The sequence below is a fragment of the Rana temporaria genome, chromosome 1 (genome assembly GCF_905171775.1).
Source record: "Rana temporaria chromosome 1, aRanTem1.1, whole genome shotgun sequence".
NCBI lineage: Eukaryota > Metazoa > Chordata > Amphibia > Anura > Ranidae > Rana > Rana temporaria.
In genome coordinates this window covers 184,362,332-184,379,859 of record NC_053489.1, presented here as the reverse complement: position 1 = coordinate 184,379,859, position 17,528 = coordinate 184,362,332, and the positions used below count along the sequence as shown (strand labels likewise).

At 48.5% G+C, this 17,528-nt stretch overlaps 1 protein-coding gene across 1 annotated transcript in view; it reads left to right on the top strand.

The window, feature by feature from the left end:
- Positions 1-17,528, top strand: part of KNTC1 (kinetochore associated 1) — a 552,295-nt gene that overhangs the window by 166,554 nt on the left and 368,213 nt on the right. Inside the window, exons 29-30 of the mRNA XM_040347334.1 lie at positions 10,444-10,546; positions 10,640-10,774. Of these exons, the coding sequence (XP_040203268.1) occupies positions 10,444-10,546; positions 10,640-10,774 (238 nt within the window). The remainder of the gene's footprint in view (positions 1-10,443; positions 10,547-10,639; positions 10,775-17,528) is intronic.

Here is a 17,528-nt window from a genome sequence, read left to right as displayed (position 1 = left end):
GCTTTGCGACCCCTTTGTAAGAAGGTGGGTCTCTTCTCCTGTGGACCCTCCAGTGTCCGGATGGAGCAAAGCCGCCACGTTGTCCGTGGAAGGGGCTCCCGCCTTTGGGGACCCCGCTGAGACCAGTCTTGGCTGGGTCTCTATTGTCACAGACTCTGACTAAAAGGGCGAAGCTCCTGCTACAGGAGCTGGGGGCACAAGATGCTGCTGAGCCCTGTAAGTACCTAGCTGAACAATTGGTTCGGGGTCTGTAGTTCGTCTGTGAGTCGGTCCTGGATGCGCTCCCCTTGCTTTCCAGGGCCTCCGCGGGGTTGTTTGCGCCGCCTCGGGTGGCGAACATGCTGGTCTGCGGACCAATCCTCAAAAGGGTCCTTGGTGGACTTACCCCCTTAAGGGTGGGCGGCTTTTTGTGCCTCCCGGGATGGCACCCCTATGGATGCCACGGGTAGTAAGAGCACGCTTCTTCCACTGTCTAGGAAGGGCAAGGAGCCTCGCCGTCAGCGAGAGCCCTCCTCTCCTGAGCGGTTTGTGCGCCCAGCACGGCGGGGATATTTGCAGGGCGCTAAGGCCCCCGCTGCGGGGCTGTGGCGCGCCTGGTACCGTGTGCCTGACGGGCCTGCGTACAGTACGGCTTCCGCATGTAGGTCTGCCCCCACCCGTTTCGGGTGGGGGGCCGGCTTTGTGACTTTGCGGCCTCTTCTTTCCGACCGTTGGATTTGCGAAGTTGTTTTCTCGCGGTGCAAGATAGATTTTCTCTCTTGGCTACCTAACAGAATTTTTCCCCTCCAACCTCTGGCTTCCTCCGGTTCGCCGGTTGACTCTGTCAGGGGCTGTCCAGGATCTTCTGGTCGGGGGAGTGATTGTGCCAGTTCCCTCGATGGAACGGTCTCAGGGGTATTACTCCAATCTGTTTGTAGTCCCCAAGGAGGACGGGGTCCGTCCAATCCTGGGCCTCAAGGCCCTCGTTTGTTTTTTGTCAAAGTGCAAAATTTCAGGATGGTGATTTTCTGGCGTCCTTGGATATTATGAATGTGTACCTGCATGTTCCCATATGCTCTAAGCACCAGAGATTCTGGGCTTTGCGGTCAGGGAGGACCATTTTCATTTTGTGGCCCTCCCGCTCGACTTGGTGTCGACACCACGGGTTTTCACCGGGGTGCTCATCCCGATACTGGCCCGGCTGTTATAGCGGGTGTTTGTTATCATGGGATGTCTGGACGACATTCTCCTACGAGCCTCTTCGAGCTCTGAATAGTGGAGCCGTGTCTATCACGTGTCAGACTCTCCAGGAGTTTGGCTGGCTTCTGTATTGTCCAGAAGTCAGTGTTGATTCCGTCTCAGGAACTGGAATTCCTGGGACTAGTCCTGGATTCCGCCGGGGCGGGAGTTTTTTTCTCCTAACGGAAAAAATTCAGACTCTGCAATCTGCTGGGCAGCAGTTGTCGACCTAGAAGTGGTCATCTCTGCGATTCTGCATGAGGGTTCTGGGTCTGACGGTGGCCTCTTTCGAGGCGGTTCCGTATGCCCAGTTCAACGCCAGGATGCTACGGTGGGAACTGCTGTCACGTTGGGACAAGCTTCCGTCATCTCTGGATTCCCAAATTCAGTTCAGTCAACCGGTCAAGTCTTCCCTGGTGTGGTGGCTGACGTCTCCGGTGCTTCGGGCCGGGAAGTCGTTTTTGCCATGTCACTGGACAGTGGTCGCGACGAATGCCAGCCTCTCCGGTTGGGGAAGGGCTTTTGGGGCACCCAGTCAGCCCAGGGGCGCTGGGCTCAGGTGGAATCCCACCTACTGATCGATGTTCTGGATCAAGCTTTGCCTTGCCTGGTGGTCCCTCTACAGGGCCGACCGGTCAGGACCCTGTCCGACAACGCCGTGGCGTACATCGCTCATCAAGGAGGCACACGGAGTTCTGTTGCAGCGACGAGGGTCGCGCACATCCTTTGGTGGGCCGAAAGGTCCGTTCCGGCTCTATCGGCCGTGTACATTCCGGGAGTTCGGAATTGGCAAGCCGACTTCCTGAGTCGGACTGCGCTAGACCAAGGTGAGTGGTCTCTCCACCCGCAGGGGTTTCGGAGTCTGTGCCGAAAGTGGGGCACTCCAGGCGTGGACCTTCTAGCGTCCCGCCTCAACCGGGAGGTGCCACGATCGTGGCCAGGTCAATGGACCCGTGGGCGGACGCGTCAGGCGCGTTGGTGGCTCCTTGGGGTCACTATCGCCTAATTTACACCTTTCCTCCTCGGTGGTTTCTTCCTCGCCTGCTGCGCAGAGTGGAAGCCGAAGGGATTCTATCAATCCTGATTACCCCAGATTGGTCGCTCCTGGTACGCGGACCAGGTGCGTCTGGTGGCAGACGCCCCCTAGCGTCTTCCCCTGGGGGTTGATCTTCTGTTACAGGGTCCGATCTTCCACCCTGTTTTACAGCCACTGGCTTTAGCGGCGTAGCTGTTGAGAGCCTCGGACTAAAGGTCCGAGGCCTATTGGGCTCGCTGGTCTCTACCGTGCTGCCTGCACGGAAGTCTACCTCACGTAGGATTTACATCTACGTGGAAGGCCTACTTCTCTGAGTGTGAGGAGATGTACTGGCACCCTCGTACATACGTGGTGTACAGGGTTCTGCTGTTTTTTACAGCAGGGAGTGGATCAGGCTCTCGCCTTAAGTACGGTTAAGAGTCAGTTTTCTGCTCTGGCTGTTTTTTCTTCCGATGAGCCTTGGCGTCGCACTCCTTAGTGCGTACGTCTGTTCGGGGGGTCTGGCATGTGGCCCCTCCGGTGTGCCCTCCACTACCCCCATGGGACTTGAATTTAGTCCTTTCGGTTCTTCTGGATGCTCCCTTTGAGGACATTCGGGAGGTTTTTGGTGACTGTCACTAAAGGTGATTTTTTTTTCTGGTAGCAATTACATTGATCAGACGAATGTCTGTCTGAACTGGCGGCCTTTTCTTGCAAGGCTCCCTACTTGGTCATCTTTAAGGATGAGGTGGTGCTGCGGCCGCAGCCGTCTTTTCTCCCCAAGGTCGTTTTCAGCTTTTCACATTGATGTTTGATTGTTCTTCCATCCTTATGTCCTCGGCCGAAATGCAAGGGGGAGGCCATTTTACATCATCTGGATGTGGTTCGGGCCCTACGAGTGTACTTATCTGCTACGATTCCGTTCCGGAAGTCGGACTCACTGTTTGTGTCGGTGGCTGGTCCTACAAGAGGGCCTGGTAGTCTCATTGGCCACCATTTCTGGGTGGATCCGACGGATTGTGCTTCAGGCCTATGCCCTGAAGGGGCGGGCGCCTCCCTTTCGGGTTACGACGCATTCGACCAGGGCGATCTGTGCCTCTTGGGTTTTCCGGCATCATGCCTCTGTGTTACAGGGGTGTATGGCAGCGACCTGGTCGTCGATCCACATTTTTTCAAAGTTTTACAAGGTGGATGTGTGTGCATCTTCTGATGCCTCCTTCGGCCGCAGGTGTTACAGGCGGCAGTTTATGGTTGGAGTTTCTCCGTTGAGCAACTCCAGTTTTGTTTGGGGTGTAACCTGTTTTGCTGTGTTATTTTCCCACCCCTCGAAAATTTGACACTGCTTTGAGACGTCCCTACTGTCAAAGAAGGCTGTGTCCGTCCATGAACGCAAGAGAAAATAGGATTTTTGTACTCACTGTAAAATCCATTTCTCTGAGTTCATAGACGGACACGGCACCCACCCCTCCTTTGTTTGTACTGCTTGTTTACGAACTGAGGCTGCATGTTCCAGAGAGTGGGATGTACCCGGGGGACCCGCCCCCTGGGAGGCGCTGTACTGAGAGAAGTGTTTTAACACTTGAAGTGCTGTTTTTTCTGCCTAGTCTCTCCTGAAAGGAAGGATATTGTCATTGTCTTACCTCCTTGCAGGCTTCTTATCACTGACATGTGCTGGCGGCCATATTGCTTCCTGGGGTTTTTATAACTTACCCCACCCTGCGGCTCCTCCTTCCCACTGGGAGGAGCTGGATGCCTTGCATATATATATGAGGGCTGTTGCTGCATTTCTTGCTTGGGCCTCTTGTATACACATGCTCCTGAGATTGTGCTGCTGCTCTTGGTTCTCGACCCGGCTCCCACGGACGATCCTTCTGGCTCCTGATTCTCGGCTTCGTTTCACCACCTCTCTCTTGTTACGGACTCCAGCTTGGCTGACTCTCATTCCTGGCTATCGACCCTGGCTCCGGTGGAAGACTCTGCTGACTGATCATTTGTTTGGCCTTTAACCTTGCTGTTTGGTTTTTAATAAAGCCTTCGTATTTCATTTATCTGTTGTATGTCTGATTCATGCTTCCGTGACATTAGGCCCAAGCCATGAATTCTGACGGTACAGGGCCACCTTCGCTACCCATGCTGGTTGCCAGACTGGATCAGCAGGATCACCTGCTGGGTCAGTTCGCTCAGGCGTTGCAAACCCTGCTTGCACGCACGGCTCATCTCGCTCCCATTGCCGATAGGCCGGTTGTCGCTCCTGGGTCAGCTCCTACTGCCGCTCCGGTTGTTGCGCCAGAGTCTAACCTGACACCTGTTGTTGCGCCTGCGGTGTCTCGGGGTATGACCTGCTCTGCCCCCCTTCCGCAGCGCTTTGGGGGAGAGCCAACTCAGTGCCGAGGTTTCCTTAACCAAGTGGGCATTTATTTCGAGTTGCTGCCACATGCCTTTCCCACTGAGAGATCGAAGGTGGGCTTCCTGATCTCGCTGCTCTCGGACAAGGCCTTGGCCTGGGCAAGTCCCTTATGGGAGAACAACAATCCGGTGGTTGCCGAGTTTTCCGGTTTTGTTGCTTCTCTTCGGAAGGTGTTCGATGTACCGGCTCGCTCGGTCTCTGCTGCGAAGCTCCTTATGTCCGTCAGACAGGGTTCACGATCGGTAGCCGAATACGCCATTGAGTTTCGTACCCTGACAGCAGAGGTGGGCTGGAATAATGAGGCTCTGGTCGCTGCTTTCTCCCATGGTCTCTCGGATGCCTTGAAGGATGAGGTTGCGGCTAAGGACCTACCAGTGGAGCTCGAGGCTCTTATTTCTTTCCTGATATTGATTGACACCAGACTCCGGGAGAGACCTTCCTTTAAGGAGAGCCTGCGGAGGCCTCCTAACAGATTGGCGCCTACGTTTGCTGTCCCACCCGTGCCTCCCTCTCCTCCCACGCCTCCTGGGGTTGACTTACCTGGGGGTGAACCCATGCAGCTGGGGTTTGCTCGCCTGTCCGAGGGGGAGAGGGCATCCCGGAGACGCGAGGGCCGATGCATGTACTGTGGTCTCAGTGGGCACTTTCGGTTGGCATGTCCGAACCGTCCGGGAAACGCTCGCACCTGAGATCCTGTCGGTGTCAGATCTTGGGTGGAGTCTCTTCGTCCCCGGTTTTCCGTGCTGATAAACCACTGATCACCGTTGTTCTCTCCTGGGCCGGGGGCTCGGTGACGACGCTGGGTTCCTACCCCCGCATCGCCCTTACGATTGTGCCATAGATATACAACCTGGTGCCGTTCCTCCTCGTGGCAGGGTCTATCCACTGTCGGTTGCGGAGAATGAGGCCATGGAGGAGTACGTGAAGGAGGCGCTTTCCCGTGGGCACATTCGCAAATCCTCATCCCCGGCAGGGGCTGGATTTTTCTTTGTAAAAAAGAAGGGCGGAGAATTGAGGCCTTGCATCGACTATAGGGGCCTAAATCGCATCACGATCAAGAACGCATACCCGATTCCGTTGATTTCCGAGTTGTTTGATCGCCTGAAGGGGGCCACGGTCTATACCAAACTCGACCTGAGGGCGGCATATAACCTTGTAAGGATCAAGGCTGGTGACGAGTGGAAGACCACGTTCAACACCAGGACCGGTCATTATGAATCCCTGGTTATGCCTTTTGGGTTGTGCAATGCGCCCGCAGTCTTTCAGGAATTTATCAACGATGTTTTCCGTGACCTGTTGCAGCAGTGTGTGGTGGTCTATTTGGATGACATCTTGGTATATTCTGAATCCTTGGAGGCCCACATTCTGGATGTCAAGCGAGTGTTGCAACGGTTACGAGAGAACAAGCTTTTCGGTAAGCTTGAGAAATGCGAATTTCACCGGTCCCAGGTAACCTTCTTAGGTTACATCATTTCCGCGGAGGGGTTCTCCATGGACCCTGAGAAGGTTTCGGCAGTCTTACAGTGGCCCCAGCCCAGTGGTCTTCGTTCCCTGCATCGCTTTTTGGGCTTCGCCAATTATTATCGGAAGTTCATCAGGGACTTCTCCATGCTGGCCAAGCCTCTCACGGATCTGACCAGGAAGGGCAGTAATTCCCATGTCTGGCCGGCCGAGGCCATCCGGGCTTTTGAGGCTCTAAAATCTGCCTTTGTGTCGGCTCCAATACTGTCTCATCCCAACCCTGGGTTGCCCTTTGTTCTCGAGGTGGATGCGTCTGAGACGGGAGTAGGCGCCCTTCTGTCTCAGCGTCGGACACCAGAGGGTCCTCTGCTTCCCTGTGGGTTTTACTCCCGGAAACTGTCTCCCGCAGAGTGCAACTACCAGATTGGTGACAGAGTTGTTGGCCAACGTGCAGGCTCTCAAAGAGTGGAGGCACTTGCTCGAGGGTTCGGTGGTTCCGGTTCTCATCCTGACTGACCACAAGAATCTGACTTGCCTTTCTGAGGCTAAGAGATTGACCCCGTCAGGCCAGATGGGCTCTGTTCCTGTCACGTTTTAATTATGTGGTCTCCTATTTACCCGGTTCCAAGAACGTCAGGGCAGATGCCTTATCACGTCAATACTCCGAGCTGTCCAGGGAGGAATCGATACCGACTTTCGGTCATACCTCCAAATCAGATCCTGGCCGCCATTCGCACCAGCCTGACCTCTCCCCTTGGAGAGCATATTTTGGCGGCCCAATCTGGTGCTCCCTCTGGGAGACCCAACGGCAGATGTTTCGTGCCTGAGGAGTTTCGCACCCGGTTGTTGCGAACCTACCATAACTCCAAGACCGCGGGGCATCCTGGAAAGAATCGGCTGTCCTGGGCTTTTTCACGTTTGTTCTGGTGGCCTTCTCTACGTTCTGACATTGCCGCATATGTAGCGGCATGCTCTGTTTGTGCCCAGAGTAAGTCTCCTCGGCACCTTCCGTTGGGCCTTCTACAACCCATTGCCACTGGGGAGCGCCCATGGTCACACCTTGGGATGGACTTCATTGTGGACCTTCCTGCATCCCGAGGCCATACGGTCATTCTCATGATTGTAGATCGGTTTTCCAAAACGTGCCACTGTGTTCCTCTCAAGAAATTACCCTCTGCACAAGAGTTGGCCACGGTTTTCGCCAGGGAGGTCTTCCGGTTGCACGGTTTGCCCAAGGAGATGGTGTCGGATCGGGGAAGTCAGTTTGTGTCCAGGTTCTGGCGCGCCTTTTGCTCCCAGTTGGGGATTCGACTCTCCTTCTCCTCGGCCTACCACCCTCAGTCCAATGGGGCCGCAGAACGGTCCAATCAGCCCCTGGAGCAATTTCTTCGTTGCTATGTCTCCGATCATCAAGACAATTGGGTTGACCTTCTGCCATGGGCTGAGTTTGCCAGGAACACGGCGGTTAACTCTTCCCCTGGGACGTCTCCCTTCATGGCCATTTATGGGTTCCAACCTGCCGTGTTATCGGAGTCATTCTCTCCCCAAGATATTCCGGCTGTGGAGGATCACCTTTCCGCTCTACGTGCTTCTTGGGTACAGATCCAGAGGTCCCTCGAGGTCTCTGCGCAGCGCCAGAAACTCCAGGCTGATCGCAGACGGGCGCCTGCTCCTTCCTACCAGGTCGGAGACCGTGTATGGTTGTCCACTTGCAACCTCAACCTTCGAGTGCCCACTCCTAAGCTGGCTCCTCGCTTTGTTGGTCCCTTCTTGAGTGCTTCGCAGGGTAAACCCGGTTGCCTATGCCCTTGCGCTCCCACCTGGCATGCGGGTCTCCAATGTGTTTCACGTTTCCCTGTTGAAACCACTGGTGTGCAATCGCTTCACCTCCTCGGTTCCTCGGCCTCGTCCGGTCCAGGTGGGCGATCATGAGGAATATGAGGTGAGCGATATCCTGGACGCAGTTTTTGGTCCACTGGCGTGGTTATGGTCCAGAGGAGCGTTCCTGGGCTCCCTCCGCCGATGTCCATGCTCCTGTCTTGCTCCGAGCCTTCCACACGCGCTTCCCCCAGAAACCGTTTTTTGTGCCGCGGAGGAGGGGCCCTTGAGGGGGAGGTACTGTCATGGTCTTACCTCCTTGCAGGCTTCTTATCACTGACATGTGCTGGCGGCCATATTGCTTCCTGGGGTTCTTATAACTTACCACACCCTGCGGCTCCTCCTTCCCACTGGGAGGAGCTGGATGCCTTGCATATATATATGAGGGCTGTTGCTGCATTTCCTTGCTTGGGCCTCTTGTATACACATGCTCCTGAGATTGTGCTGCTGCTCTTGGTTACCGACCCGGCTCCCACGGACGATCCTTCTGGCTCCTGATCCTCGGCTTCGTTTCACCACCTCTCTCTTTTTTACGGACTCCGGCTTGGCTGACTCTCCTTCCTGGCTATCGACCCTGGCTCCGGTGGAAGACTCTGCTGACTGTTTGATCATCTGTTTGGACTTTAACCTTGCTGTTTGGTTTTTAATAAAGCCTTCCTATTTCATTTATCTGTTGTTGTACGTCTGATTCATGCTTCCGTGACAGATATATAACCCTAAGGTCAATGCTGCTGTGTCCGTCCATGAACTCAGAGAAATGGTTTTTACGGTGAGTACAAAAATCCTATTTTTATCCCGCATTCCCTGCACATTCCATAGTAGGAATTTAACATCTGCCATACTGCTAAGAGGTATAATCTATGTGCAAGTATCCGCAGGGTATCATCTCTATCAAAGTAGGGTCTCAGGATCAGCATGCAAATAACCATACATTTTACATGCAGTACACATGCTGATTTGGTTCTACCAGTCACATAACTAAACATACATGGTGCATAAATGGCAAGTGCTCATTAAAGATCATTCCAAGTAAATAACATGTGCACAAGGGTGCCAACATTCCCAATGCTCTGATCAAGGGATCTGGCATTTTCCTTCCCTCCCAACTTCTCACCTCCCCAACTTGGTGGAAGCATACAATCCCTTGCAACGTTTATATGATTTAGCTTCCAGACATCAACATTGGCTGGAGTTACAGTACATAGAAAATAGTAAGCAGAAAGATATAAAATAATGAGGAAAATATAGAGGTTGCAAACATAATGGGGGCGATTATTCACTGTGTAGCGCAAGATCAGAGCACTAAGCATGTCATATGCATATCATACTGAGAGACTCTCACGCTGCTAGAATACATAGTCATAGTGCAAGGGCCCGCCTGATTGCATACAAATTGAAAGTGTTTAAGTTTGACCTCCATATCATATGGTTTTGGTAAATCTAAAGGAAAATTGTAAAAGGAAATTGTATAATTTATGGCCGGCCTAATAGTGAGATGATCAGTTACAAATCAACATGTTACAGGATTTGATTTGCCTTCTGTTACAATTGGATAAAGACTCCCTTCTCACTGAAAAATCTGCCATATCTAATGTAATTTAATGTTTCCCATGGATTTTTGCAAATGAGCCCATTTTTTCCGTCAATGTTCTTTAGTCAGTATTTTCACTGGGTAGTTATCTTGGTGTGTGATATATCCACACATGTTGATTTACATATATTCGTGTTCATGTGGAAATAAGTTTGTTTTCCGTTTTCGATATAAAGAAAAATAGATGTACTATTTTTGCATACACTCCGTGGTAGCGGTGTACTATTTTCCTGCTGTTTGTTTCCCTATTTTTTTGGAGTCTTTTGTAGAGCTGACAATACTGATTGGGATTTCAGGATTCTGACAGTGTTGTCTGTTTGTCAGAAAATAGGAGCTCAATAAGTGGTAAGCTCAACTTTTACAGAATAATCTCGAAGGTAAACCTACACTGGACCCTATCACACTCGGTTCTGCTGTACCTGAAGCCATTGATCACTGACACAGGGTAAAGCTGCTTTACTGGTCCGGAGATCAGATATCCCCCGCAGCTTAATCTCCTAAACGTACCTTGTAGTGGTACATATAGGAGGCATTCTGATTGATCGGTGCCAACCAATCAGAACCCGCATAGCCTGTCCCGGCGGCGCTAGAGAAGAGGAGAATTTTAAATCCCTGGACCAGTAAAGCGATTTTACGATGTGTCAGTGCAGGAGATCGACAGCTTTGATTCCAGTGTAAATTCAACTTACAGATTTTCTGTAAAGGTGAACTTACACTTTAAAGTTCTGTCAGGTTAAAACTATGGGTATTTTTCTGTATTTTTTAAAGAAACAAAATGTTTTAGTTGTGCTGCAGAGATGTACTTGGTATGTTTTTGTTTATTTTGCCTATGCTTTTTTTATATTTTAATTGTATTTAATTTATTCCTGTTAGGGTAAAGTTACTGCAGGAAAGCTACCGACTTATGGAAATGAACAACCTTTTGCGTGGTTATGGGATCAGGGCATTTAACTTTCCACATGACAAAAATATAATGGTGAGCAAGTAATTTAAGTCCTGCAGTAAACTGTCTTCAAATTAACTTTTTTGTTTTCTGTCCAAAATAATATATATTATTCTTTTATCAAAGGGTTTAATTAAATACATCCTAAAGCAAGATTCCCCTTCATCTTTGGAAGATGCTTTGAAAATTGCTAAAGCATATCAGCTGCCCACAGTAGAGGTGTACATATTTAGGCTTGTGCAGCTAATTTATATGAACAGGGTATGTATTCTGTTTTTACTAATATTACTAATTATATTTAAAATACATTGTACTCCACCGTTACTTGCAGATTTTAGTTTTCATAACCAAGTTGTCAAAAGAGTAGATTTGAGGAGGTACAATTTGAATAGAAAATACTGTTTACCAGCAAAAACATCAATGTTTCATCTATACACACATTTCTTTGTTAGAATTGGATTCTAAAGCCCTGTACACACGATCGGATATCTGATGGAATCTAATCCGATGGATTTTTTCGTCGGATATCCGATGAAGCTGACTTTCATCAGTCTTGCCTACACACCATCGGTCAAAAATCCGAGCGTGTCCAAAGCGGTGACGTAAAACACTACGACGTGCTGAGAAAAATTAAGTTCAATGCTTCCGAGCATGCGTCGACTTGATTCTGAGTATGCGTTGATTTTTTGATCGATGGACTTCCACACAGACGATCGTTTTTTTATCCATAGGAAAATTTTAAAACACGTTCTATTTTTTTCACCGATGGAAAACAAACCGATGGGGCCCACACACGATCGGTTTGTCCGATTAAAACGGTCCATCGGTCTGTTTTCATCAGACAAAACCGATCATGTGTACAGGGCTTAAGGCTTAATGTACACGGGACATTTTTACAACCTAGCCTAGCCTAGTTTAGCCACATTAAGGCCCCATGTACACAGGATGCTGCTAAACGTATGTTTAGAGGCATTTGGACGCTTTTTTCAACTGCCCCTGAACTCATTCAATGTTATCCTATGTGACCATGTACACAGTCTCTTTATTGCCGTTTTTAGGCAGATGTGTTTAACAGCGTTTCTTTGAAAGCAAAAAAATTGGTTCAGACGCCGAAGATTTCCGTTTCAGATGTCAAACGTGGCTAAACGCGCTAACCTGCGTTTTAGCAGTGTTTCGTTTATAGGCGTTTTTGACCATTTAAAAAATATATTTATTTTTTTAACGCTTCTAAACGCAAACGTGGCAAAACGCCACTTAACCCGGTATGTAAACGCATCAAAAACTGACTTTTTAACATGGGTTACTATCTGTCAAGTTAAATCATTCAGGAGCAGTTGTAAAAACGTCCCTTGTACATAAAGCCTTAGAAGCGTTTGGCGCTTTAAGTGCCTCTAAACTCGGCGTCTAAACTAGTTTTTTTTGCTTTCCAAATAATGCTAAATGGGGGAAGTGAATCTCCTTAACGGGGGCATAGACAGAAAAAAAATACCTGACAGGTGTTCTAATCGCTCTCCATTATGTAAAAAAAATATATTTTTGAATCAATCTGCATTTTATTGAATTTTTACTAGTTCCCAAATATACTTACATTAATACTATGGTCGTACCGACTAAACATACAGAAATACGTAATACATACAATCTTAACTGAAACATCAAGCAAACAAACACACAGAAGAAAAAAAAAAAAGGGAAAAAGGATAGAGAAGAAAAAAAAAGGGGGGGGCAAGGGGAAGAGAGAAAAAAAACCAGGAGAAAATAAAAAGGGAGAAAAAGAAAGGGAATATAACCAAACAGCCATAATCCCACCACCATGGCTACCCCTCTTTAAGGTTCCCTTTAACCCAGATTGGGAATTCATCTGATTTTCGAAACTCAGACCATGCAGACCAAGTATGGAAGAACCGCTCTTCCCTTCCCGTTTCCCGGGCCAATAGGCTTTCCAAGTCTCTAGAGCGATCCAATTCCTTTGTCCATTCCCCCAGGGAAGGTACTGACTAGGGTTGTCCCGATACCACTTTTTTGAGACCGAGTACAAGTACCGATACTTTTTTTCAAGTACTCGCCGATACCGAATACCGATACTTTTTTTAAATGTCATGTGACAGTATTTTTTTTTTTTTCACTATTTTTTTTTTTTTTTTTTTTTTTTTTACAGTGATTTTTTTATTTATTTATTTTTTTAGGGGGGGGGTGAATTGTCAGTGTGTTTTTTTTATTTATTTATTTATTTACATTTTATTTTTATTTATTTTTTAATATTTATTGCAATTTTTTTTTTTTTTAATCAGCCCTGTTGGGGGGCTTTGGTGAGATTTCAGGGGTCTTAACAGACCTCTGGCATCTCCCCTTTAAGACAGAGAAAGGGACTAGGGAAACAGATTCCCCAGTCCCTTTCTCAGCAGCTTCAGCTGAAATGAATGGAGGGAAGCTCCTCCATTCATAAACTGAAGCATCGTAAACACAGGAGGTTACGATGCTCAGTTATATGAATGGACAGAGTCGGTGACCACCGACTCTGTTCATTCAGAAATGGTAGGAGCCGGGCTTAGCGGCTCCTACCTCCGCTCTCCCCCCTGACAGATTGAGGGGGGAGAGCGGCACTGCAAAAAAAACTGCACGGACTGACGGAGAGATGCACGGACGGACGGACGGACGGGGGGGGGAAGGAGGAAATAACTGCACGGACAGACGGGGGGGGGGGGGAAGGAGGAAAGAACTGCACGGACGGGGGGGGGGGAAGGAGGAAATAACTGCACGGACAGACGGGGGGGGGGAAGGAGGAAAGAACTGCACGGACGGACGGACGGGGGGGGAAGGAGGAAAGAACTGCACGGACGGACGGGGGGGGAAGGAGGAAAGAACTGCACGGACGGACGGACGGGGGGAAGGAGGAAAGAACTGCACGGACGGACGGGGGGGGAGGAGGAAAGAACTGCACGGACGGACAGGGGGGGGGGGGGAGGAGGAAAGAACTGCACGGACAGGGGGGGGGGGGGGGGGAGGAAAGAACTGCACGGACGGACAGGTGGGGGGGAGGAGGAAAGAACTGCACGGACGGGGGGGGGGGGAAGGAGGAAAGAACTGCACGGACGGGGGGGGGGGCGGGGAGAGAACGACACGGACGGGGGAAGGGAAGGAGAGAGAGCGGCACGGACGGACGGACGGGGGGAGGAGAGAGAACGGCACTAACGGACAGGGGGAGGTGAGAGAGCAGCACGGACAGGGGAAGTCAACAGCACGGGGGGAGAGAAGATTTGCAACTCCCCTGCCTGCCCGCCCAAGTATCGGGTGAAGCATCGGGAGCATTTCCCCGAGTACAAGTACTCGGGAAATGCTCGGTATCGGTCCCGATACCGATACTAGTATCGGTATCGGGACATCCCTAGTACTGACCTTGTCTTCCAATATCGAGGATATAACTACTCTAGCTGCTGAAATGAAGTGACCAAGCACCTCCTCTCTTGCCTTTTTTAAGGGGCCTGGGGTCATGTTTAGGAGAGCCACTCTGGGTGATGCGCAAATTACTGTATCCTCCAATTTTCCATATAAATCAAAAATTTGTTTCCAGAACCTTCTCACCGGCGGGCAATCCCACCAGACATGTATCATGCTACCTTTTGCCTCATGACAACGCCAACAGATGTCAGGTATATCTTGATTGATTTGATGCATTATAGAAGGGCACCTATACCATCTACTCACCAGCTTATATGCCTTTTCTTGTGATTTTGTATCTATTGAGGTTTTATGAGTCAAAATAAAACTTTTTTGCCAGTCAGGTAAAGCTATATTCTCTTGGAGTTCTTTCTCCCACTTCCGCGTGAACGGGGGGAGATCTAAATGGATTGAAAGCAAAAGGATAGAGTATATTATAGAAATTGAGTGTGATATTGGTTCTTCTTGCAGCAGCAAAGATTCAAATGCAGTTGGTTCAGCATAGAAATCTTGTTTCGATGGGATTGATCGTATATAGCATAAGGCTTGATGTCTCTGCAACCACTGCGCAGGGTTCTGAGAGGTCTTAGTCGATGGGAAATTACCAATGATAGTGAATCTGTCTGGAGTACTTGAGCAATTCTTCTATGTTCTTGTTTATACCAGGGCCCAAACGTGATTGAGTGTAAGGCTGGTAGAAAATCCGGCGTTCAAAAAAAAGGGGTCTTAGGGCTCAATTGTTTTGATATTTTATATATGGGTTTTTATATATGGGTTTTAGTTATATAAATATCGCATACACGTTTTCCTCAGCTAATTAAATCCCCAACTTTAAAGTGGTTTTAAAGGCTGAAGGTTTTTTTTTACCTTTATGCTGTACATGAAGATACAAAACTTTCAGGGTGCAGCCCCCCAATACTTAAGTCTGATACAGTGACTCCCACTGCTGTCAGTCATAGCCAGTGTGGAGGGGGTGCTAGTGAGCCACACTCTGTGTGTCCCATAGACGCACCGAGGCAGCTGGGCAGTGAGCATGCATGAGTACCCCCAGAGCATGCGGCTTGCTCTGAAGGCATTAGGCAAGGGGTAGGGGCCAGAAGTGCCTGCAGGAGACCCGAGAAAAGGAGGAACGGGGCTGCTCTGTGCATAACCATTGCACAGAGCAGGTAAGTATGACATGTTTATTATTTTAAAGAAACAAAAGGCGTTAAATGCTTTAACCACTTGCCTACTGGACACTTTTACCCCCTTCCTGCCCAGGCCAATTTTCAGAGCTGTCGCACTTTTTTGGTGGTATTTAATCACAACTGGGTTTTTTATTTTTTGCTAAACCAAAAAAAGGCCACAAATTTTGGTTTTCTTTTACTGGTGTTAGGCTGTGCTGATGAGGCACTCATAGGCGCCCTGATAGGAGGTACTAATTGCTGCCAATCAGTGCTGCCATTGATTGGCACTGATTGGCAACACAGGTTGGCAATGATCAAGACACTGATGATCAGTGCCCTGCTTATCGGTGCAGATGTCCCCTTTCACACCAGCTGGTTACCGGCTCTCTACTCTCCTCATGCTGTAACAGTGTGTGGAAAGGAATGCTGATAACTGGCAAGTGTGTTTACATTGTAATCAGCTTTGATTGGACACAGACGGTCACGTTGTAAAGAGCCGATGTCAATGGCTCTTTTCCCCGATCAGTGATGTGCTGTGTCCTATGGACAGAGCTAACCACCGATCGCCATGCGCCCCTGAGGGCCCACATGCGCGACAAGAAAGGGAGTATGTCATATGAAGTCCTCCCAGAACTAGAGTGGTCCCACCTGGGCCATAATTTTGACTATACAGCGTGGATGTAAATCCGATTCATGAAATTTGAGCTGGGCACATATATCTGCAGTGTTTTGTTATCTCTCTTCAAGGAGCCAAGTCCCATAGCTCTCTCCTGAACAGTTCCTCTGTTATCAGCCTGATTAACTCCTGACAAATTCTCCCGACACATCAGATAAAAGCAGCCTAAAATTTCTGTCAGGGTAGGTTGGAGATTAGCAGGGGGCTTGCCCTGTTACAAAACACCTATGCAAGTCTCTGCCTATGTGGAGATGGGGTGTGTGCCTTTCCTCCAATCAGCAATTTTAGCTATGTTGGCTGTATGCCCAGACATCGCACTGTGTTAAACAGGAAGAGAAAATCTCCTAACACATCTGAACATTCTAAACAGTATATACATGTGAAGACAGCAGATATACATGTAAAACCAATGTAGGGAGATTTGGTTCATCCTTGTGTATCATCTGAGGCTGTTCACTTCGCTGGGTGTATGGAGGGTTTACATCCACTTTAAATAAAAAATAAATTGACTTAAATCTAGAAGACTAGCCATAGACTAAAAAATGGTGTTTGATAAATACGGTCATCGTTCATTCTGCAAAAGGATAATGGTTTCAACATGCATGATATGTTTTAGTTAAATGCGCAATTTTGGGCATTGCATGCTCAATAACAGGTTGGAAGCCGCACACTTTCTAACTGTATAGCGATTACTGTAATCTTCAATCGTTATTTCAGACAGGGAAACATTACCGTTTTACTTACTAGAACACTATTCCTCAAGATGGAGCAAATGCAGGTTTGAAGGGGTTGTAAACCTACATGTTTTTTCACCTTAATGCCGCCGTGGGACCTCAGAACAGGTGGATCGGGGCCACTCTGTGCAAAATGAACTGCACAGTGGAGGTAAGTATGATGTGTTTTGTTATTTAAAAAACAAACCTTTAGTATCCCTTTAAGTTTATGCGCTAAGGCAACACCGGGGGCACCAGCCCCATTCCATATACACATACAACTATCTATAACTGATGTAAAAATCACGCTACTCAGATTTTTTTTTCCCATAGTAATCCAATTTGGTGGAATGAGTGTTTATTAAAGGAAGTTGTTTCACGCACTAGAATCTTTAGGAGACGTTATAAAAAAAATATAAAATATATTTATATATTAAATATAAAAATGGAAATAAACAGTTTTTTATTTTTATGGCAGAAAAAGATCATTAGTAACTAGAAAATGCATTTCCTGAGGAAAATGCGTGGGAATGCTGAATAGCTGAATTGCTGAGCCCGCACCAAAGCCATTAACAATAACCACTACACTATCTTTAGGACACACAGCTCCTTTCTCTATCTGCAAAGTAGAGAGTGTCCTGACTTCCTGGTTGCCCCTCCCCCTCAAGAGGTTTTCTCCCCCCCCCCCCCCCAGGTCAGTGAGGAGGAATATTGCACTGCGGTAAAGAAATACCATTACAAATGCCTTTAATTCACACACCAAATACATGAAATAAGCCTTCAAACAAACCTTAATAAATCCACAACCGTACATGCGATTGATACAACGACTTCACCGTTTGAAAGACACGGCCCTTGTAAACGCATCAATATGAAATTTATGTTGATAAGCTTAAAAATGTGGCCATGTCAGCGATTTAGAAAAGCTCCAGGAACTAAAAGTAAAATGCCTATCACAAAACTGACCACATTGCCTGAAACCAGACAAAAATACCTACGTTTTGATATATAAATTGTGTATG